This window comes from Bufo bufo, chromosome 1 (genome assembly GCF_905171765.1).
Source record: "Bufo bufo chromosome 1, aBufBuf1.1, whole genome shotgun sequence".
In the NCBI taxonomy this organism is placed as follows: Eukaryota; Metazoa; Chordata; class Amphibia; order Anura; family Bufonidae; genus Bufo; species Bufo bufo.
Window position 1 is genome coordinate 554,341,038 of NC_053389.1, and position 24,533 is coordinate 554,365,570.

Genomic DNA, 24,533 nt, shown 5'->3' on the forward strand with positions numbered 1-24,533 from the left:
ACCTGGAGAACGTTTGTCGTGTAGATTTTTTTTCTTGCAGCATGACAAAAAAGCATGCAGTGTTTTTCCACTGCATGTGAATGGGGTATGAAATACCCCATAGCAGGGGTCAGCAACCTACGGCACTCCAGCTGTGGTGAGACTACAACTCCCAGCATGCTCCATTCACTTATGTAGGTGTCCTGACAACAGCCAAGCAAGTGTGCATGCTGGGAATTGTAGTTTCACCGCAGCTGACGTGCCGGAGATTGCTGATCCCTGCCAGTAGACTTTCATTGTTCGTGCGAGTGTATTTGATGAAGATTTTGGTGCAGAATCCATGGCGAAATCCTTGTCCAATCCAGAATGTGTGGACTGACCCATACAATCATTACACAGCGCAGGAAAAATCAGAGCATGTTATAGTATAGAATGATGATCAAATCCAGTGCATGCTCATTCTTGTGTGGACATTTCACTGTGGATTTCATTCTTTTCAATCTTCGGAAAAACACATGCAGATTTTCCCCAAGCTTTGCAGCGGAAAACAGGTGGTTCTGTTCACATGCTATGGATAATCACTGCGCGGTTCAGCAGCTCATCAACCTGCGCATTCGCAGCAGAAATGCAAGTGTCAAATCCCACAGTAAAGCCTCATTCACACGTCCGTGCTTAAATTCGTTGAAAAGGTGGTCAGTAATGCATCCGTGAAGCTGTCCATGTTGGGTCCATGTCCGTTTTTTTGCTGTCGGTGTATCATCCATGTTTCACTGCACAGCTGAAAAATAATTTTCAAAGAATCTCTTCCTAATGATCCGTGAATCATGGATGAAACATGGATAGCATCCATGTTTTTCATGGACCCATAGACTATAATGGACGTGATGGATCTGTGAACACGGACAAAATAGAGCATGCATCCGTGCTAAAAAAAAACTGACCCACGGACCATGCTAAAACACTGATGTGTGAATACACACATTAAAATGAATGGGGATGTGTGCTGTACGTGGAGAACATGTATAGCACACGTCCTTGGAACACTGACGTGTGAATGAGGCTTAAATGTGTGTTCATTCTACAATGGGACACATGTGAAGGGAAGGGCCATGTAGCGAACAGGTGAATTCTTGTCATGAGTTATGAGGGGCCTGTAGCTGCAGTAGGTAACAAGTCCACTAGAGGGCAGTCTTTCAGTGTCCATTTACACGACCAGTACCGCAATTGCTTAGGGTACTTTCACACTTGCGGCAGAGGATTCCGGCAGGCAGTTTGAACGCAAACGGATTGCATTTGTCAGACGGTTCCGGATGCGGATCCGTCTGACAAATGCATTGCAATACCGGATCCGTCTCTGTGGTGTCATCCGGAAAAACGGATCCGGTATTTTTATTTATTTTTTTTGCATTTTTAAAGGTCTGTGCATGCGCAGACCGGAAAACTGGATCCGTTTTGCTGGAACACTTAATGCCGGATCCGGCACTAATACATTTCAATGGAAATTTCCGGCAAGTGTTCAGGATTTTTGATTCGAGGGACTGAACTGATGCATACTGAACGGATTGCTCTCCATTCTGAATGCATTAGGATAAAACTGATCAGTTTTTTTTCCCCCAGTATTGAGCTCCTGTGACGGAACTCAATACCGGAAAAGAAAAACGCGAGTGTGAAAGTAGCCTTAGAAACAAATCCAATGACATCACACGCGGCCTCGGGACTCTTTCAATACTATCACATATAAGTTTACTGCAGGGCATTTCCCTTGACAAACATGGCTGCCGCGGAGGAGACGTCTGCGACGTAGAATATGCAGGAAACGCCTCCCTCTTCCTGCTTGAGAGAATTTGACAGAGTTGTGTGAGGCAGTGGTGGGTAAGTTTACGTGACCGTGATAAGTGTGGCGCCTGCAGTCAGCTGGACTGGTAAGTCACGGCACTTACCTGCTGCCTGTAGGTGTTTGCGCCGTGAGTGTTGCTCCTGTTCATACAGTGAGCGGCCCTCCGTGAAGCGTGCGTCCTTTCATTTTCCTGACTGGCGGGATATACAGGGCGGTGGTGGTGCGTTACATTGCGCCATAGATACAATGCCCAGGACCTGTACCGCTGTATAACGCGTACCACCTCAGCCAAATCACATGCCAAGTGCTGACGTAATGTGGACGCCTTTATAACCCCAGTGTTCAGTCTGAGAAAAGCTACTGTCATTGCTTTGATAAATGTGCCCAAGCTGTACCCACAGTGCCCACTTATCCACAGCTTGTGTGAAAAAACAAAACAAAAAAACTCGCCTCTGGGACTGGGCACTCATCAGGATCTGACAGGTGATTCTGTGATGTCACCACCACCCTGGAAGTGTCAGGTCCAGTGAGGAGCCAGTGTCGGAGCTCAGCCAGTGAGGAGCCAGTGTCGGGGCTCGGCCAGTGAGGAGCCAGTGTCGGGGCTCGGCCAGTGAGGAGCCAGTGTCGGGGCTCGGCCAGTGAGGAGCCAGTGTCGGGGCTCGGCCAGCGAGGAGCCAGTGTCGGGGCTCGGCCAGCGAGGAGCCAGTGTCGGGGCTCGGCCAGCGAGGAGCCAGTGTCGGGGCTCGGCCAGCGAGGAGCCAGTGTCGGGGCTCGGCCAGCGAGGAGCCAGTGTCGGGGCTCGGCCAGTGTCGGGGCTCGGCCAGTGAGGAGCCAGTGTCGGGGCTCGGCCAGTGAGGAGCCAGTGTTGGGGCTCGGCCAGTGAGGAGCCAGTGTCGGGGCTCGGCCAGCGTCGGGGCTCGGCCAGTGAGGAGCCAGTGGTATTATTTTGTTGAGGCAATTTCACATTCCGGTTTCGAGATCTGGCAGATGATCTCAAAACCAGGGCAAAACGCTTCTGTTGCCAATGGGGACAAAACAGATCAGGATGCATTCCTTGATGGTTTATTCAATTATGTTGAAACTGAACAAACTGGATCCGGCATGAAAATCAATGTACGTCAGTGGTGCCAGATCAGTTTTTTCCGGTAACTAAAAAAAACAGATCCACTACCCATTGGATTTTCATGCCGGATCTGGTTTGTTCAGTTTCTATTCAATACAGCCGGATCTGGACGAAATAGATTCATCCAGATGTATTTAATGAAACAGAAGCGTTTTATTCAGGTTTTGACATCCTGTGCTGGATCTCAAAACCTGACTAAAACCGCTTATGTGAAAGTGGGCTTAGGCCTGTTTCACACTGGCGTTACTCGTTCTGACAGATCCGAAACTACAATGTATAGCCGTGCAGCACCTTAAAGGGGTTGTCTCATCATGAACGATGGGGGCATATCACTAGGATATGCCCCCATTGTCTTATAGGTACGCGTCCCACCGTTGGGACCCGCACCTATATCGAGAACGGAGCCCCGCAAAGTGGTGGCTGGAGGACTCCGGTCCTGCCACCACCAAGCCGGCTTCCCATAGAAGTGAATAGGAGCATACCGCGCATGCGTGGCCCCTGTTCCCATCCATTTCTATGGGGCCGATGGAAATAGCCGAGCCAGCGCTCGGCTATTTTCGCCGGCCCCATAGAAAATGAATGGAGGGCGGCTGCGCATGCGCAGTGCGCCCTCCTTCACTTGCGGGGCCCTGTTCTCGATATAGGTGCGGGTCCCTGTGGTGGGACCCACACCTATAAGGCAATGGGTGCATATCCTAGCAATATGACCCCATTGTCCATGATGAGACAACCCCTTAAGTCCGGTCGGCCCTGCAGTGGTTTTAGTCTGGCCACCGCTCGGCATATTTTCTGTGCGGATCTCCACCAGTCCCCATTATAGTGAAGGAGCTGGACAGACTTCTGGCAACGCACGGTAGTTACGGACCCGGCAGGCTGTTCCCCTGCCAGAATCGAGAACGGCCGGTCCCTAGTAGAACAGTCCTATCCTTGTCCGTAATACAGACAAGAATAGGACATGTTCTATAATTTTGTGGACCGCGCGGAATGGACGTACGGATGCGGATAGTACACTGTATGCTGTCCGCAACTTTTGCGGCCCCATTGAAGTGACTGTGTCTGCATCTGACCTGCAAAAAAATCCGGTTGGGATGTGGACCCAAACCACGGTTGTGTGCATGTGGCCTAAAGATTACATGCACACGAATATGCAAAATGGCAGTTTTTCATGGCCATTTCACATCTGTGTGCACCCATTTTGCCCTTTTGCATCCGTTTTTAACAGACATTAATGGTTCATGCACACAAATGTATTTTTTTTCCGTGTCCGTTCTGTTTTTGGTTTTTTGTGGACCGTATGCGGAACCAGTCATTGGGTCCACAAAAAAGATGGAAGTTACTCTGTGTGCATTCCGTTTCCGTATGTCCGTTCTGCAAAAAATCAGAACATGTCCTATTATTGTCGGCATTACGGACAAGGGTAGTACTGTTCTACAGTCCTGATCAAAAGTTTAAGACCACTTGTAAAATGGCAAAAAATCATATTTAGCATGGTTGGATCTTAACAAGGTTCCAAGTAGAGCTTCAACATGCAACAAGAAGAAATGGGAGTGAGACAAAACATTTTTTGAGCATTCAATTTAATGAAAACAACGAATAAACTGAAACAGGCTGTTTTTCAGCTGATCAAAAGTTTAGGATCACACCTCCAAAAAAGAACTAAACCCCCCCAAAACAGAAATCCAACTTCTAAACATGAACTCAGTAATGAGTAGCTCCGCCGTTATTGTTTATCACTTATTCGTTTCGGCATGCTTGATGCAAGCGTTTCCATGAGGTGAGTGGGAACATTTCTCCAAGTGGTGAAGACGGCCGCACGAAGGCCATCTACTGTTGTCTGGAACTGTTGTCCATTTTTGTAAACTTCCCTTGCCATCCATCCCCAAAGGTTCTCAATTGGATTTAGATCAGGGGAACACGCAGGATGGGCCAAAAGAGTGATGTTATTCTCCTGGAAGAAGTCCCTTGTCCTGCGGGCATTGTGTACTGTAGCGTTGTCCTGTTGAAAAACCCAGTCGTTACCACACAGACGAGGGCCCTCAGTCATGAGGAATGCTCTCTGCAACATCTGGACATAGCCAGCGGCCGGAGCCAGACCATTATGGCGCCCCCTCCACTGTGGCGCGTAGAAAACATCTCGGGTGGGATCTGCTTGTCATGCCAGTAACGTTGGAAACCATCAGGACCATCAAGGTAAAATATTTTCTCATCATAGAATAAAACTTTCTTCCACCTTTTGAATGTCCCATGTTTGGTGCTCTCTTGCAAAGTCCAAACGAGCAGTTCTGTGGCATTCAAGGAGACGAGGTCTTTGAAGACGTTTTTTATTTTTGAAGCCCTTCAGTCTGAGATGCCGTCTGATGGTTATGGGGCTGCAGTCAGTTTGAGTCGAGGATCGTCCAGTGTCCTGACGGACAGCCAATTGGATCCTCCGGCTCAGTGCTGGTGAAATTTTTTTTTGGGTCTTCCACTTGACTTTTTTGTTCCATAACCCTCAGGATCATTTAAGAAATTCCAAATGACTGTCTTACTGCATCCCACCTCAGCAGCGATGGTGCGCTGTGAGAGACCCTGCTTATGCAGTTCAACAACCCGACCACGTTCAAAAAGGGAGAGTTTTTTTGCCTTTGCTATCACAATGTGTGACTACCTGACAGAAAATGACAATGAATCCACATCTTAGCACAGATTTGGCCTTTTAAAGGCATGTTGTCCTAAACTTTTGATCAGCTGAAAAACAGCCTGTTTCAGTTTATTCGTTGTTTTCATTAAATTGAATGCTCAAAAAATGTTTTGTCTCACTCCCATTTCTTCTTGTTGCATGTTGAAGCTCTACTTGGAACCTTGTTAACCCCTTAGGGATGCATGACGTACCGGTACGGCATGTTTCCTGAGTCCTTAAGGACCCATGACGTACCGGTACGTCATGGGTTTAAATTGGGGCGCGGCGGGGGTTAATCGGAACAGGATGCCCGCTGAAATCATTCAGCGGGCATCCTGTCACAACGCCAAGGGGGGTCATGTGACCCCCCTCGTATCGGCGATCGGCGCAAACCGCAGGTCAATTCAGACCTGCGGTTTGCAGCTTTACCTGCGGTTGCGGCGGCGGTGCCATCGGGTCCCCATGCGGCTGTGGGGGGGACCCGATGGCATGGAAGGCAGCGCGATGTCTAAGGAAGGCATCGCGCTGCCTTCCGGTGAAGAACCTGTGAGATCCAGCCCCCTGGATCTCACAGGCCCCGGAAGCTGTATGAGTAATACACACAGTATAACTCATACAGCCAATGCATTCCAATACAGAAGTATTGGAATGCATTGTAAAGGAATATACCCCCCAAAGTGGGACAAAAAATAAAGTGAAAAAAAAAGTTGGAAGAATAAAGTTTCCCCCCCCAAAAAAATTTACGTTTCAAGTAAAAATAAACAAAAACGTCATTTTTCCCCAAATAAAGTTAAAAAAAATTGGTAAAAAATAGGGGGGGGGGGGGGAAGTATACATATTAGGTATCGCCACGTCCGTATCGACCAGCTCTATAAACATATCACATGACCTAACCCCTCAGATAAACACCGTAAAAATTAAAATAAAAACTGTGCTAAATAAACCTTTTTTTTTGTCACCTTACATCACAAAAAGTACAACAGCAAGCGATCAAAAAGGCGTTTGCCCACCAAAATAGTACCAATCTAACAGTCACCTCATCCCGCAAAAAATGAGCCCCTACATGAGACAATCGCCCAAAAAATAAAAAAACTATGTCTCAGAATATGGAGACACAAAAACATCTTTTTTTTTTGTTTGAAAAAAGCTGCTATTGTGTAAAATTTACATAAATAAAAAAAAGTGTACATATTTGGTATCACATGACCTAACCTCTCAGATGAACACCGTAAAAAAACAAAAAAAAAACGGTGCTAAATAAACCATTTTTGTCACCTTACATCACAAAAAGTGTAATAGCAAGCGATAAAAGTCATATGCACCCCAAAATAGTGCCAATCAAACCGTCATCTCATCCCGCAAAAAATGAGACCCTACCTAAGATAATCGCCCAAAAACTGAAAAAACTATGGCTCTCAGAATGTGGAGACACTAAAACATGATTTTTTTTTTTGTTTCAAAAATTATATTATTGTGTAAAACTTACATAAATAAAAAAAAAGTATACATATTAGGCAGGGCTGTGGAGTCGGTAGATAAATGGTCCGACTCCGACTCCTCAGTTTTTGGTACTTCCGATTCCTCTGTCTTTAATATGCGAATGTATTTTATACATTCCTTGAAGGAAAGAAAGGCAACATACAGGTCATTACCACAGGACTACTGGCCAGGAGCCGCTGCCTTCTCCTTTGTGTGCTGATCTTCTGCTGAAGATCGGGCAGTGGGGGTATCCAGGAAGGGGCAGGGGAAGGGGCATTTATTGTAAAACAGGATTTCCCTAGGAGAATCCCATAGCCATGTTTAAAGTTTAAGCTAACAATCTGAGTTTACAAGTTTTTATAGCCTTAGCTGAATGACAGAAGTTTTTCAAATGGTTTACAGCTTCAGTCTTGAACTATTGACTATTTATTCCCTTCACTTATGCAAGTGTCTAGTCCTGCAAAAAACATATTTACTTAATCAGTTATCAGTGAGAGGCTAGGTTACACATGGGCGTTGCGTTCCCTGTAACATCGGAACACAACACAATGGAAAGTAAAAGTATTGCCGCTCCTTAACTGTGCGTTGCGTGCCATATAGTGAAGCATATGAAAAGCATGCTTCTTCATGGTCACTTAACGTGTTCGTTTTGCGGTAACGTGACGCACTGCATGCATTGGCCTTTATTCTTACAGTAGAGAAGTACCGTATTTTTCACAAAAGTGGGGGGAAAATAGCAGTGCGTCTTATGGGGGCGAATGCTGCGACCGTCCGGTGAATAGGCTGAGAGGGAGGAGGGGCTGGGGGCCGGCATCTGTTTCTGTAATGGCAGCGGGGCCCGGTGCAGTCACTGTATTCTACTACACCGGGCCCCGCACACTGTAGTATATGGTAATCATATCTAACTTGTGGGTATTTTTAAAGTATTCCAATCATCTTAAATCTAGCGCTGTACTACTTACTACTAACTTCTTGGCAGTCAGGGTGGGCGCTCGTAGCATAGCTCACTACGTCACACGCCTGCTCCGCCCACTTTATGAATGAAGCAGGCATCGGGCCCCGCTGCCATTACAGAAACAGATTCCGGCCACCATTCACTACACAGGGACACTGTTATGGGGGGGATCTGTGGATGACACATAAGATAAGATGCTATATATGTCATCCTCAGATGCCACCCACAGATGCCCCCATAACAGTGCCACCCACAGATGCCCCCATAACAGTGCCACCCACAGATGCCCCCATTAGTTCAAAACCCACCAAAAGCACACCTTTTGGTTAAAAATATTTTTTTTCTTATTTTTCCTCCTCAAAAACCTAGGTGCATCTTATGGGCAGGTGCGTCTTATAAGGCGAAAAATACGGTAATTAATTATAACTTTTTGTGAATTGGGACATTTAAACTTGCATTTTTTTATTTTTTTATTCCAATTTAAATCTCCGACTTTAGTAGAAGTCGGAGTCGGTTCATTTTTTTCCGACTCCATGTACCCAAAATTGCCTTCGACTCCACAGCCCTGATATTAGGTATCGCCGCGTCCGTATCGACCGGCTCTATAAAAATATCACATGACCTAACCCCTCAGATTAAATAAAAACTGTGCTAAATAAACCATTTTTTGTTACCTTACATCACAAAAAGTGTAATAGCAAGCGATCAAAAAGTCACACGCACCCCAAAATAGTGCCAATAAAACCGTCATCTCATCCCACAAAAATCATACCCTACCCAAGGTAATCGCCCAAAAACTTAAAAAATTATGGCTCTCAGACTATGGAAACACTAAATCATGATTTTTTTTTTGCTTCAAAAATGAAATCATTGTGTAAAACTTACATAAATAAAAAAAATGTATACATATTAGGTATCGCCGCATCCGTGACAACCTGGTCTATAAAAATATCACATGATCTAACCTGTCAGATGAATGTTGTAAATAACAAAAAATAAAAACGGTGCCAAAACAGCTTTTTCTTGTTATCTTGCCTCACAAAAAGTGTAATATGGAGCAACCAAAAATCATATGTACTCTAAACTAGTACCAACAATACTGCTACCCTATCCCGTAGTTTCTAAAATGGGGCCACTTTTTTTGGAGTTTCTACTCTAGGGGTGCATCAGGGGGGCTTCAAATGGGACATGGTGTAAAAAAAAAACAGTCAAGAAAAATCTGCCTTCCAAAAACCGTATGGCATTCCTTTCCTTCTGCGCCCTGCCGTGTGCCTGTACAGCTGTTTACGACCACATATGGGGTGTTTCTGTAAACTACAGAACTAGGGCCATAAATATTGAGTTTTATTTGGCTGTTAACCCTTGCTTTGTTACTGGGAAAAATGGATTAAAATGGAAAATTTGCCAAAAAATTGAAATTCTGAAATTTCATCTCCATTTGCCAATAACTCTTGTGGAACACCTAAAGGGTTAATGACGTTTGTAAAATCAGTTTTGAATACCTTGAGGGGTGTAGTTTCTAGAATGGGGTCATTTTTGGGTGGTTTCTATTATATAAGCCTCGCTAAGTGACTTCAGACCTGAACTGGTCCCTAAAAATTGGGTTTTTGAAAAATTTCAAGATTTGCTTCTAAACTCTAAGCCTTGTAACATCCCCAAAAAATAAAATGGGGAATGTAAAGTAATAACTATTTTTGGAGGTATTACTATGTATTATAGAAGTAGAGAAATTGAAACTTGGAAATTTGCAATTTCTTTTTGCAAATTTTTTGTAAATTTGGTATTTTTTTTTATAAATAAAAAATAATTTTTTTGACTTAATTTTACCAGTGTCATGAAGTACAATATGTGATGAAAAAGCAATCTCAGAATGGCCTGGATAAGTCAAAGCGTTTTAAAGTTATCAGCACTTAAAGTGACACTTGGCATTTTTTGCAAATCTGACCAGTCCTTAAGGTGAAATAGGGCTGAGTCCTTAAGGGGTTAAGATCCAACAATGTAAAATATGATTTTTTGCCATTTTTCAAGTGGTCTTAAAATTTGGATCAGGACTGTATTAGGGGCCGGCTGTTCTGTTCCGCAAAATACGGAATGCACATGGATGTCACCCGTATTTTTTGCGAACCGCAAAATACATACAGTGGTGTGCATGAGCCCTTATGTTCTGATTCATGGGCCTTTTATTTTAAACCCAACCCCTGCAGATCACACATTTGGCAGACAGTAGTCAGCAGCCATTGCAGACGATCTTTTGCATTCGTTTTTCAAACAATGGTCGCCTAAAATTGTCTATTTTGGACAACTTTTATCTGTATGGGACCCTTAAAGGGGTATTCCAGCTTTTACATATTGCTGATCTATCCTCCAGATATGTCATCAGTATCAGACTAGGGTTCAACACCCAGCACCCTCATGGTCAGCTGGGAATGGGAGATGAGCTGCACATCAACTGATTCTCCTTCAGGCTCTGTCCATTGTTGTTTTGCCATGGTATGCCAGGTGTCAGCCGTTCATCCAGCTGATATTGGTGACCTACACAGAGGAGAGATTATCAGCATTTAAAAATGTCTTAATTAAAAGGAAGGTTTGTACTGTATTCACATAATGTAAATTGAACAGCTCTGAACAGTAAAAGAAGAGGCTGCCATGCATCCCCCCAGCTAATGGTTGGTGTTTGACTCCTCTCTTTTGTAATATATTGGTGCTACGGTCAAGTAGGAGTACCATATTACAATAGGTATGTTCAAATCAATGTGTCGAACCACTGTGTTAACCAACCGGTTTGCCTTTGGCTAAACCTAAGGGTGTTATCCTTGCTGTCCCCTAGTATTCACGCTTTAAGCCCTATACAGGGATCTGGACTTAGCTGCAGACAGGCCGCTACCTCTTGGGGTAGTCCCAGTGTAGTTGACTGCTGACCCACGGGGGTCAGAGACACTAGTGTGGGGCATCAAGGGAAAAGGCTAAACTTGTAGTCAGTAACAGGCCGACGTCAGGGCAGGCAGACTTTGTGGAAATCTGTGAAACAAGTCCGATGATCAGGGCAGGTAGCTCAGGCTCAGTACAGTGATCAGACATGGGTCTGGTCAGACAGCAGAGAACCAGAATCCAGGCATCAAGCAGAAGTCGGTACATGGGCAGACAAGAAGATTATAGCACCTTTACAGATTTTAGCACGCTATTAAACCTGTTGCTCAGGCAGGGAGTGGAAAAACAACCCAGCATATATAGCAGAGCTGATTAACACATCAGAAGCCACTGCACACGGAACCCAAGGAGGGTTAACCCTTGCCATACTGCAGAATAAGGTGAGGTTCAATGAAGAATATCTCCCAATAGACCCACAGGCACCCAGTCTGGCTGCCATATCTCGGTGTGGAGGAGGAGCAGACTGGGCAGTAGGTGCCACGTAACAAGGTTCATCTAATGCTCAGAATAACTTCACAGGGTCTATAACTGTTCTGTCAATAAAAATGCAAATACACGCAAATACAAATTCTATAGCATTGGAGCCTTTAACACCTCTGTTTCCTTTTTCTAGATTTCAAGGCCTTAATATGACGTTTCAGTGGACAGCAGTGGCATCGTTCCTGTATGGGGAAATTGGAGTTATTTTAATTCTTTGCATCCCATTTATTTCTCCATTGAGGTACTAATTGGGTTCATGTTACTCTGTGTTGTGTCCATTTTGTTTCCTTGCACAATGTGTTAGCTTGTTCTGCCATCTTCTTCCCATACAGCAAATAACTTCGCTATTCCAAATGATGGAATATCATTTCACCAGCTGCTTAGGATATTTTTGCACCAGCATAAAGCTGCAAATATGCAACGCAGGGTTTCCGAACTTCCAAATGTGGCTTCTCATTCATAACAATTTTGTCTTGAACTCCATGTTTGCTTATATAAGTTACATTTAGATATTGATACAGTATTTTTAGTATTATGGCTGTTTTTCCCCATTTTATTTTTAATGATTTACGTACTTGAAAGCCAGATGGAATCTAATCTGGGACACCCTATATTGAGATTTCGGTTTTTGTTTCACATATCCTATAAATAGCACTGAAAAAAATAGAAGTTGTTTTAAAAGCTTACTTCTTCCTTAAAGGGAGTCTGTCACCTCCATATGGCCATATACAGTGCTTACATGGCTCTGTAGCACACACATACAGGATTGTAACGGTACCTTTGTTCTCTTCTTTAGACTTGCACAAGCAGGAAAAACTAAGTTTAATTCATATGCAAATGAGCACTCGCAAGTGCCCAGGGGCGGCGTTCAGTGTGTAGGTGCCCAGGCTGCTCTGCCTTCTTTTCACTTTTCTCCTCCCCAGCCTCTTCCTTTGCCCGCCCTCCAAGTACTTTACGTCATCGCTAGGTCCGGCCAAGATCCCACGCCTGTGCACTGCTTCACCGGGCTGGGGATGCCCATTGTGGGCACTGCATCGCTTCACCTAGTGCGCATGCCCTCAGCCAGACCTGTCGATGAGGCAAGAAACTTGGAGGGCGGGCAAAGGCAGAGACTGGGGAGGAGTAAAGTGAAAAGAAGGCAGAGCAGCCTGGGCACCTACACACTGAACGCCGCCCCTGGGCACTTGCGAATGCTCATTTGTATATGAATTAAACTTCGTTTTTCCTGTTGGTGCAAGTCTAAAGAAAAGAACAAAGGTACCGTTACAATCCTGTATAGGTGTGCTACAGAGCCATGTAAGCACTGTATATGGCCATATGGAGGTGACAGACTCCCTTTAACCGCCTCCAGACTGCCTAACGCAGGATCGCGTTCCGGAGGCGGCAACGCTGCGCAGAGTCACGCATATACTCGTCATCTCGCGAGACGCGAGATTTCGCTCAAAGCCGGCCTGCGCATGCGCATCGCGGGCCGGCAAAAGTTAGAGGACAAGTTCGTCACCAGCCTGCCAGCCACGATCATTGGCTGGCAGGTTGGCGATTTAAAAAAAAAACGAATCATAAGCCAGATAACACATCATATTAGTAAATATGATGTGTTAAATGGCTTGTCTGCTCCTCTGCTGGTCCTTTTCGTCGGTTGGTTCCAGCAGAGATCACTGTGAGTACCCACCAACACTACACCTCAGCCCCAGATCACCCCCATCACCCGAATTAACCCCTTGATCACCCCTTGATCGCCCCTGTCAATCACCTAGTGAAAGGAAAAAAGAGATCTGTCACTTTTTTTTTTTCACTGGTATTGACTGTTAGGTTTTAGGATAGTTTAGGCCCCTTGGTTAGGTAGTTTAGCGATTGTTTAGCGCCCAGCCCACCGCACCGCAGTCACTTATTCGCTGTTTAGCGTATCGCTAATCAGCATTTGTACTTTTATAGTATCTGTAGGTGATCAAAACTGATCACAGTCAGATCTATAATTGTATTAGTGTCACCTTAGTTCGCCCTCCACCCAAAACGCAGTGTTTGCCCGATCAGGCCTGATTGGTCGCCCACACGTGCGTTCACCCACACCCGCCCCACCGCAGTGACAAAAAATGTATATATTGTATATATTTTTTTGATCACTGCACAATCACTTTCCAAGCGCTGCGGCGATAAAAAAATCAGTTTTGATATTTTTTATCAACCGCAGCGGCCTCCGGTACTTCGCTAGCCTCCCCTTTGTAAGACAGGCTTGCTTTTTTTCTTGGGTAGTCTCAGGGAATACCCCTAAATTTAGTAGTCCAAATGTCAAACAGGGGGTATTCTTCTGAAGAGGCCTACAGGATTCTGACCCAGTCAGATGAGGAATGGGAACCCTCATCTGACGAATCTAGCGGGTCAGAATATGAACCTGTAGAAAGCAGTGGCACTCTGACCCAAAGTTCGGATGAGGAGGTGGAGTTCCCTGATAGCACCAGGCGTACCCGGCCCCGTGTCGCTAGACCACAGGTTACGCAGGATCCGCTTCAAGAGCAGCAGAGTGGGGCTGGCGCTGTCGGATCACGTGGTGAGGCATACACCAGCAGCGCAGCCCTCCCTGGACCTAGTACCAGCACTGCCGTACAACATGGTGAAGTGGCGAGCACCAGAAGGGCAGTTGAAGCTGGTACGGTGGCACGTGCAGTAGTTACCCCGTCGCAGCCACCGCACAGACAGGCCCGTAGAGCCCCTAGAGTCCCTGAGGTGCTGGCAAATCCTGATTGGCAGTCACCAACTTCAGCCGCACCATTAGTTCCCCCTTTCACCGCCCAGTCTGGAGTTCGGGTTGAGACGGCTCAGATCGGTTCGGCCCTGGGATTATTTGAGCTGTTCTTGACTGCGGAGCTCTTGGACTTAGTCGTGGCAGAGACAAATCGGTATGCCACACAATTTATATCCGCCAACCCGGGAAGCTATTATGCCCAGCCTTTCCGGTGGAAACCAGTCCAAGTTTCCGAAATTAAAATTTTTCTGGGCCTTCTCCTCAACATGGGTCTAACCAAAAAGCATGAATTGCGGTCATATTGGTCCACGAACCCGATTCATCACATGCCCATGTTCTCTGCTGCTATGTCCAGGGCACGATTCGAGGCCATCCTGCGTTTCCTGCATTTTAGCGACAACACCACCTCCCGTCCCAGAGGCCACCCAGCTTTTGACCGGCTCCACAAAATTCGGCCCCTCATAGACCACTTCAACCTGAAATTTGCAGATTTGTATACCCCAGAGCAAAACATCTGCGTAGACGAGTCCCTAATACATTTTACCGGGCGCCTTGGCTTCAAACAATACATCCCAAGCAAGCGTGCCCAGTATGGGGTCAAATTGTATAAGCTCTGTGAAAGGGCCACAGGCTATACCCACAAATTTCAGATCTATGAGGGAAAAGATCAGACCCTGGAGCCGGTCGGTTGCCCTGACTACCTGGGGAGCAGTGGGAAGACAGTCTGGGACTTGGTGTCACCCTTATTTGGCAAGGGGTACCATCTTTATGTGGACAATTTCTACACAAGTGTGGCCCTCTTTAGGCATTTGTTTCTAGAACAGATTGGCGCCTGTGGCACCGCGCGAACTAGTCGCGTGGGCTTCCCCCAACGGCTCGTTACCACCCGTCTTGCAAGGGGGGAGAGGGCTGCCTTGTGTAACCAAGAACTGCTCGCGGTGAAATGGAGAGACAAGCGTGACATTTACATGCTCTCCTCCATTCACGCAGACACGACAATCCAAATTGAGCGAGCAACCCGTGTCATTGAAAAGCCCCTCTGTGTCCACGACTATAATTTGCTCATGGGAGGGGTGGACTTCAATGACCAGATGTTGTCTCCGTATTTAGTTTCCCGACGCACCAGACGCTGGTATAAGAAGGTGTCTGTATATTTAATTCAATTGGCTCTGTACAATAGTTTTGTTCTCTACGGTAAGGCTGGGAGAACACGATCCTTCCTCAAATTTCAGGAACAGATCATCGAGAACCTCCTGTATCCAGAAGGTTCCGTGGCCCCATCCACCAGTGTAGTTAGCCGTCTACACGAGCGACATTTCCCCAGTGTCGTTCCTGGTACCTCAACCCAACCGTCACCCCGAAAAAGATGTCGTGTCTGTAGCAGGAGTGGAATAAAGCGTGACACCCGCTATTTCTGTCCTGACTGTCCTGACCACCCTGCCCTATGCTTTGGAGAGTGTTTCCAGAAGTACCACACACAGGTACACTTAGCATAGGGATTGCATCTCACAGGACAGCCACACAAGGCTATTAGGGCCCTTACACTCACAGCTGCTGCAAATCTCTCCTTTCACCTTGGATAAAGCTTTGCACATTGTCCCATGGGGAAGAAGAGGTTTGTCCTATAAAAGGTAAAGAAAAAAAAAAAAAGTAAGCAAAAAAGTTAACTTCAGTTCAAAAAAAGTTTATATGTTCTGTTCAAAAGTTATTATAAAGTTAATAAAAATTTATTGTGTCGCGGCCTGGTTTTTTCTTTTTTTTTTTTTTTTTTTTACCTTCCAGGTGGACCAACCGATGAACCAGCTGCAGCACTGATGTGCATTCTGACAGAAGCATTGCGCTGCTGTCAGATTACACACAAGTCGGTGTATGCGGCGCTGCAAGACGAGATTTCTCCTCTGCAGTAAAAGATACGTTTGCCGAGGCATATGAGCTGAGGAGGTGGCGGTGTTCATATGCTTTGGCAAACACTTTGTATATATAAAAAAAAAAAAAAAATCCCGGCAATGATTTATTCATCCACATCGATTGATGTGAATGGATAAATCTGGTTTGCCAGGGCATATGAGCTAAGTGGGTATGGATGTTGGCCAGAGCTCCTATGTCCTGGCAGACGCCTTTCCCCTCCTTTTTTCTTTTTTTGGCAGAGATTTTTTCATCCACATTGATCGATGCGAATGAAGAAATCTGTGCCGTTCATTTTTTTCTTTCAGCCCGGAGGCTGAACGGAAAAAAAAAATCTCATTACCCGTATGCTCAATATAAGGAGAATAGCAGAAACTCCTAATGCTGGCCATACATGTAATGATTGCGGAGACCCTCAAATGCCAGGGCAGTACAAACACCCCACAAATAACACCATTTTGGAAAGAAGACACCCCAAGGTATTCGCTGAGGGGCATATTGAGTCCATGAAAGATTGAAATTTTTGTCTCAAGTTAGCGGAAAGGGAGACTTTGTGAGAAAAAACCCCAAAAAATCAATTTCCGCTAACTTGTGCCAAAATTTTTTTTTTTCTATGAACTCGCCATGCCCCTCATTGAATACCTTGGGGTGTCTTCTTTCCAAAATGGAGTCACATGTGGGGTATTTATACTGCCCTGGCTTTTTAGGGACCCTAAAGCGTGAGAAGAAGTCTGGGATCCAAATGTCTAAAAATGCCCTCCTAAAAGGAATTTGGGCACCTTTGCGCATCTAGGCTGCAAAAAAGTGTCACACATGTGGTATCACCGTACTCAGGAGAAGTTGGGCAATGTGTTTTGGGGTGTCATTTTACATATACCCATGCTGGGTGAGATAAATATATTGGTCAAATGCCAACTTTGTATAAAAAAATGGGAAAAGTTGTCTTTTGCCGAGATATTTCTCTCGCCCAGCATGGGTATATGTAAAATGACACCCCAAAACACATTGCCCAACTTCTCCTGAGTACGGAGATACCACATCTGTGACACTTTTTTGCAGCCTAGGTGGGCAAAGGGGGCCACATTCCAAAGAGCACCTTTCGGATTTCACTGGCCATTTTTTACAGATTTTGATTTCAAACTACTTACCACACATTTGGGCCCCTAGAATGCCAGGGCAGTATAACTACCCCACAAGTGACCCCATTTTGGAAAGAAGACACCCCAAGGTATTCCGTGAGGGGCATGGCGAGTTCCTAGAATTTTTTATTTTTTGTCACAAGTTAGTGGAAAATGATGATTTTATTTTTTTTTTTCTTACAAAGTCTCATATTCCACTAACTTGTGACAAAAAATAAAAACTTCTATGAACTCACTATGCCCATCAGCGAATACCTTGGGGTGTCTTCTTTCCAAAATGGGGTCACTTGTGGGGTAGTTATACTGCCCTGGCATTCTAGGGGCCCAAATGTGGGGTAAGTAGTTTGAAATCAAAATGTGTAAAAAATGGCCGGTGAAATCCGAAAGGTGCTCTTTGGAATGTGGGCCCCTTTGCCCACCTAGGCTGCAAAAAAGTGTCACACATCTGGTATCTCCGTACTCAGGAGAAGTTGGGCAATGTGTTTTGGGGTGTCATTTTACATATACCCATGCTGGGTGAGAGAAATATCTTGGCAAAAGACAACTTTTCCCATTTTTTTATACAAAGTTGGCATTTGACCAAGATATTTATCTCACCCAGCATGGGTATATGTAAAATGACACCCCAAAACACATTGCCCAACTTCTCCTGAGTACGGAGATACCAGATGTGTGACACTTTTTTGCAGCCTAGGTGGGCAAAGGGGCCCACATTCCAAAGAGCACCTTTCGGATTTCACTGGCCATTTTTTACACATTTTGATTTCAAACTACTTACCACACATTAGGGCCCCTAGAATGCCAGGGCAGTATAACTACCCCACAAGTAGTTCTATGAACTCACTATTCCCATCAGCGAATACCTTAGGATGTCTACTTTCCGAAATGGGGTCATTTGTGGGGTTTTTCTACTGTCTGGGCATTGTAGAACCTCAGGAAACATGACAGGTGCTCAGAAAGTCAGAGCTGCTTCAAAAAGCGGAAATTCACATTTTTGTACCATAGTTTGTAAACGCTATAACTTTTACCCAAACCATTTTTTTTTTATCAAAGACATGTAGAACAATAAATTTAGAGAAAACTTTATATATGGATGTCGTTTTTTTTGCAAAATTTTACAACTGAAAGTGAAAAATGTCATTTTTTTGCAAAATAATCGTTAAATTTCGATTAATAACAAAAAAAGTAAAAATGTCAGCAGCAATGAAATACCACCAAATGGAAGCTCTATTAGTGAGAAGAAAAGGAGGTAAAATTCATTTGGGTGGTAAGTTGCATGACCGAGCAATAAACGGTGAAAGTAGTGTAGGTCAGAAGTGTAAAAAGTGGCCTGGTCATTAAGGGTGTTTAAGCTAGGGGAGCTGAGGTGGTTAAACGGAACGGCTGCACAACAGTCGTGTGCATGAGGCCTTACGCTTACTTACACTGCAATGTAACACCAGTTCAAAACCTAAGATTTATTTTCCCATGATACTAGATTACTTGGCTCCTGAAGTATAGTTAATAAAATTTCATCTTGTGATTCATACTTTTCCTTAAAGGGAACCTGTCACCTCCAAAAACCATCCCAAGCCGGCAGCAGTACCTGAGAGTAGCCAGCATCGTGTTTGTAACGATCATTTTCTTCCTGCAGGCAGATGAAGCAAAAGCTGTAAAACCGTTCTTTAATCCCCTGCCGGCGCGCTTCTCTAGTCAGGCTTAAAGTCATGGGGGCAGCGGCCTCCTTGCTTCAAGTCATGGTAACCACGCCCCCTTCGCTATGACTGACAGCCGGCAGTTTGGCAAAGCCAGCTGAACTGTCGTGCATAAGCGCTGTCAATCAGCGAAGGGGCAGGGAAGGGGGCGCGGTTAGGGGATTAAAGATCGTTTTTACAGCTTTTGCTTCATCTGCCTGCAGGAAGAAAATGATCGTTACAAACACGCTGCTGGCTACTCTCAGGGACTGCTGCCGGCTTGGGATGGTTTTTGGAGGTGACAGGTTCCCTTTAAGGAAAAGTATGAATCACAAGATGAAATTTTATTGACTATACTTCAGGAGCCAAGTAATCTAGTATCATGGGAAAATAAATCTTAGGTTTTGAACTGGTGGTACATTGCAGTGTAAGTAAGCGTAAGGCCTCATGCACACGACTGTTGTGCAGCCGTTCCGGTCCCCAATGCACAGGTAATGTCCGTGCGGCATCTGGGAGGGATCGAGACCCATTCAACTTAAATGGGTCCATGATCCGTTCACACCACAAAAAATTAGAACATGTTCAAGTGAATGGGTCCGCATCCGTGATGCGGGGAGCATACGGCCGGTGCCCGCATATTGCGAACCACAGCAATACGGCCACAGCCGGGCAACGGCTGTGTGCATGAGGCCTAAGTGATCCATTCAGGTTGCATCAGGATGTCTTCCATTCCGGCAGCATTCCGTTTTGAGAGTGGACACAAAACCGCTGCAAGCTGTGGTTTTGTGTTCGGTCATAAAAACTTAAAATAAACCAGATCCTGCACTGAAAACAATGCAAGGGCTCATGCACACGACTGTATGGCGTTTTGCGGGCTGTTTTTAACGGATCCGTTTTTTTGTTTTTTTTTGTTTTCAGTAGTGTTTCCGGTTCAGTTCCGCTTTTCCATTCGTTTTTCCGTATGGCGTATACAGTAATTACATAGGAAAAATTGGGCTGGGCATAACATTTTCAATAGATGGTTCTGCAAAAACGGAACGGATACAGAAGACATACGGAGTACATTCCGTATGTGTTCCGTTTTCTTTTTTGCAGACCCATTGACTTGAATGGAGCCACGGAACATGATTTGTAGGAATTAATAGGACATGTTCTATCTTTGAACGGAAATACAGAAACGGAATGTACACAGAGACACTTTTTTTTTGCTGACCCATTGAAATGAATGGTTTAGTATAAGTAACGCATACTGAACTAAAAAAATGCCCAGTATACTGAACGCAAAAAAAGTTTGTGTGCATGAGCCCTAAGTCAATGGTGACGGATCAGTTTTTTTCAGATTTGATTTCACACAACCGCATCCTAACGGAACGGATGCATCCTGATGTGCAAAATCAAAACGGATCAGTTTAATTCCAGTATTGAGATCCTCTGCCGGATCTCATTACCGGAATTAACAACACAAGTGTGAAAGTAGCCTAAGTAAGTTATCAGAGAAACAACGAACTAAAGTAGCATTGGAGTCTTTGATTTATCTTCTCCATACGCCAGAAAACCGGCATAAAAAACCCAACCTTACAGTTGACGACTTTTTTTAAATGGTACTTTTCACAAAAATGTTTGCTCAAGTGCTGTGTGTACTCCACCGTCGGTACTTTCTGAGAAGGGGCAGTGGCATGAACAGCGGCACATTAATGTCATTTATACCAGTATTCTGCAGTAAATGATTACTGAAATCTACGGCAGGTATGAGCTGATATTGGAATGGCAGCGGGGCAGCAGTAGAGAAATCTGTAGTATGTGAAATTTCCGTAGCAGGCAGGCTGGGCGGCAGCGTAACGTCACTCATTACATCACGCGCCTGCTCCTCCCTCTTTTTGAATGAAGCTGGTGGAGCAGGTGCGTGACGTTACGCTGCTGCTCGGACTGCCTGCTACGGGAGTTTCAAGTGAGTACTACAATGGATTTCTCTACTGCTGCAAATAATTGCTATAGTTTAACAAAGCGCCCATGCCTACACGTTAGATATGAATACTACAGTGAGCGGGGCCCGGTGTAATAGAATATATTGACTGCACCGGGCCCCGCTGCCATTCTAATATCAGTTACCGGCCCCCTGCCCCTCTTCCCTCCCCGCTGATACATTACGGTTGGCGATGTATCCGTGTTAAAGGGAAGCATTCGCCCCATAAGACGCACTGCCATTTAATAGAAAAATGCGTCTTATAGGGCGAAAAATACGGTAGTTATGCAAAAAAAACAAGCCCTCATACAGCTCAGTAGACCGAAATATAAAAAAGTTATGGCTGTCAGAATATGGCAATGCAAAGAAAATGTAGATTATTTTTTTTTTTTTTACAAGGTTTTTGTTTTTTAAAAAGTAAAATAAAAAACCTATACAAGTTTCATATCGCCACATTCGTATTGAGCTGCAGTATAAGGATGTCAGGTCATTTTTAGCACACAGTGAATGCTGTGATGTCAAAACCCCAAAAACCTTGGTGGAATTCTATTTTTTTAATATTTTTTTTATTTTGTCACACACAGAATTTGTTTCCCTTTTTCCAATACGAGATAAGGTAAAGTAAATGGTGGCAAAAAATGCATCTTGTCCCGCAAAAAAAAGCCCTCATATAGCTATGTGAATGGAAAAATTAAAAAAGTTATGGTTACTGGAACGTGGCAAGGGAAAATGCAAGAATGAAAATAGGCCTCGGTTTTGCCATCAGACAATGGGGGCATATCGCTAGGATATGCCACCATTGACTGATAGGTGCGGGTCCCACCTCTGGGACCAGCACCTACATGGAGAACGGAGTGGGGAAAGTAGCATGCGCAGTGTGCCCTCTATTCATCTCTGTGGGGCTGCCGAAATGAATAGAAATGAATGGGAGCGGGGGCCGGGCATGTCCGGTGCGCTCCCATTCACTTGTATGGGTGCAGCGCTTGGTGGTGGCCTCCAGCTCTCCCCGCTTCGTTCTCTGGGACCCACACCTATCAGACAATGGGGGCATATCCTAGTGATATGCACCGATTGACTGTGATGGGAATGCGCCTTTAAGGGGTTAAAGTGAATTTCTACCTTTTTTATTTATCATTCCTCTTACAAGTTCAAAGTTCTGTTCTAACTTATTTCACATTATATACATACAGCAGTCAAAGCTTTGTTTTGTGATACAGAGCTCCAAATCCTCTGCAACAACATAGATGTACACTCAGCCCAAAGAATTATTAGGAACACCATACTAATACGGTGTTGGACCCCCTTTTGCCTTCAGAACTGCCTTAATTCTACGTGGCATTGATTCAACAAGGTGCTGATAGCATTCTTTAGAAATGTTGGCCCATATTGATAGGATAGCATCTTGCAGTTGATGGAGATTTGAGGGATGCACATCCAGGGCACAAAGCTCCCGTTCCACCACATCCCAAAGATGCTCTATTGGGTTGAGATCTGGTGACTGTGGGGGCCATTTTAGTACAGTGAACTCATTGTCATGTTCAAGAAACCAATTTGAAATGATTCGAGCTTTGTGACATGGTGCATTATCCTGCTGGAAGTAGCCATCAGAGGATGGATACATGTTCTCATTCTGTTTACGCCAAATTCGGACTCTACCATTTGAATGTCTCAACAGAAATCGAGACTCATCAGACCAGGCAACATTTTTCCAGTCTTCAACAGTCCAATTTTGGTGAGCTCGTGCAAATTGTAGCCTCTTTTTCCTATTTTTGTAGTGGAGATGAGTGGTACCCGGTGGGGTCTTCTGCTGATGTAGCCCATCCGCCTCAAGGTTGTGCGTGTTGTGGCTTCACAAATGCTTTGCTGCATACCTCGGTTGTAACGAGTGGTTATTTCAGTCAACATTGCTCTTCTATCAGCTTGAATCAGTCGGCCCATTCTCCTCTGACCTCTAGCATCCACAAGGCATTTTTGCCCACAGGACTGCCGCATACTGGATGTTTTTCCCTTTTCACACCATTCTTTGTAAACCCTAGAAATGGTTGTGCGTGAAAATCCCAGTAACTGAGCAGATTGTGAAATACTCAGACCGGCCCGTCTGGCACCAACAACCATGCCACGCTCAAAATTGCTTAAATCACCTTTCTTTCCCATTCTGACATTCAGTTTGGAGTTCAGGAGATTGTCTTGACCAGGACCACCCCTCTAAATGCATTGAAGCAACTGCCATGTGATTGGTTGACTAGATAATTGCATTAATGAGAAATAGAACAGGTGTTCCTAATAATTCTTTAGGTGAGTGTATAAGATAATGCTATGGCTACCTGCAGCTGCCACTAGAGGGAACATGTGAGCCTACTGCATACTATCTTGTGAGAGACAGAGAGACTGCCTGTAGTAGCTTTCTGGATCCTGCAGGTGGCACTGCAGTATATACAGTCTTGAACTTTTGAGCATCACCAGCCAACACGCAAGCGCTGTCACATTCACTTATTTCTTATTGACCTCTGTGACAGATCATTTTTGTAACTCAATACAATTCTAATTAAATTTTTATGGCATTTCCAAATAAGCAACAATAGGTATTATCACCCCCCCCCCCCCACCTTCACCAACATTCTGTAAATAAAGAAGACCTGACATGTCCAGTGAGATGATTGTGTCAGAATAAGCAGTCTTTTCCAGAGGTTCAGTATTGATGACCTATCTGACATTGTAAACACTACTGGCTCTGTACACCGTGCTCCAAATGATTATCCAAATTGGATTTAAGTGTCATAAAAATGTAATTTTTTTGCTTTTCATTTATAGTCCGGGCTCTTTGGATCACTGAAATCAATCTCAAACACCTGTGATAATTAGGCCTCCTTCACACGAACGTGTGCTGTCCGTTGCCGTATTGCGGACCACTTTTGCGGATCCGTAATACACAGGCGCGGTTCCGTTGGCATTCCGCATCACGGAAGCGGACCCATTCACTTCAGTGGGTCCGCAAATCCGGATATGCGGAACGGAACCCTACGGAAGCACTACGGAGTGCTTCCATGGGGTTTTGTCCCGTACTTGCGTTCCGCAAAAAGATAGAACATGTCCTATCTTTTTGCAGAACGGGCAGATCACGGACCCATTAAAGTGAATGGGTCCGCGATCCGCTGCGGCTGCCCCACGGTCGGTGTTCATGCATTGCAGCACGGCCAGGGGGCTCACATCTTCGTGTTCAAGAGGCCTTAGGATAATAGAACCGACAGCATCTGTTCTGAACAGATCCGGTTGTATTATCTCTAAAATGGCTATGATGGATCCGGCACTAAAACCATTATAAGTCACTGGGTGCTGGATCTGTTTTTTTTTGTGTCCAAGAAAACGGATCAGGCATCATTGACTTAGATTGTGTTTCATGATGGATCCGTCTTGCTCCGCATCCCATGCCGGACAGAAAAATCTGTCCGGTATGGGAACGCAACCAAACAGAACAGTGTGCATTCCGTTCTGTTCAGTTTTGTTCCCATTGACAATAAATGGGGACAAAACTGTGAGACTATGGAACTCTCTGCCTGAGGAGGTGGTGATGGTGAGTACAATAAAGGAATTCAAGAGGGGCCTGGATGTATTTCTGGAGCGTAATAATATTACAGGCTATAGCTACTAAAGAGAGGTCGTTGATCCAGGG

At 44.9% G+C, this 24,533-nt stretch overlaps 1 protein-coding gene across 2 annotated transcripts in view; it reads left to right on the forward strand.

Moving 5' to 3' along the window:
* Positions 1 to 1,739: 1,739 nt before the first annotated feature.
* Positions 1,740 to 24,533, forward strand: part of BCAP29 (B cell receptor associated protein 29) — a 127,309-nt gene continuing 104,515 nt past the window's right edge. Inside the window, exons 1-2 of one of the 2 annotated variants that reach the window (XM_040412900.1) lie at positions 1,740 to 1,851; positions 11,574 to 11,681. In XM_040412900.1, coding sequence (XP_040268834.1) covers positions 11,590 to 11,681 — 92 coding nt within the window. In that variant the 5' untranslated portion in view covers positions 1,740 to 1,851; positions 11,574 to 11,589. Of the gene's footprint in view, positions 1,902 to 11,573; positions 11,682 to 24,533 lie in introns of both variants that reach the window. The other variant, XM_040412907.1, reaches the window with a different exon arrangement.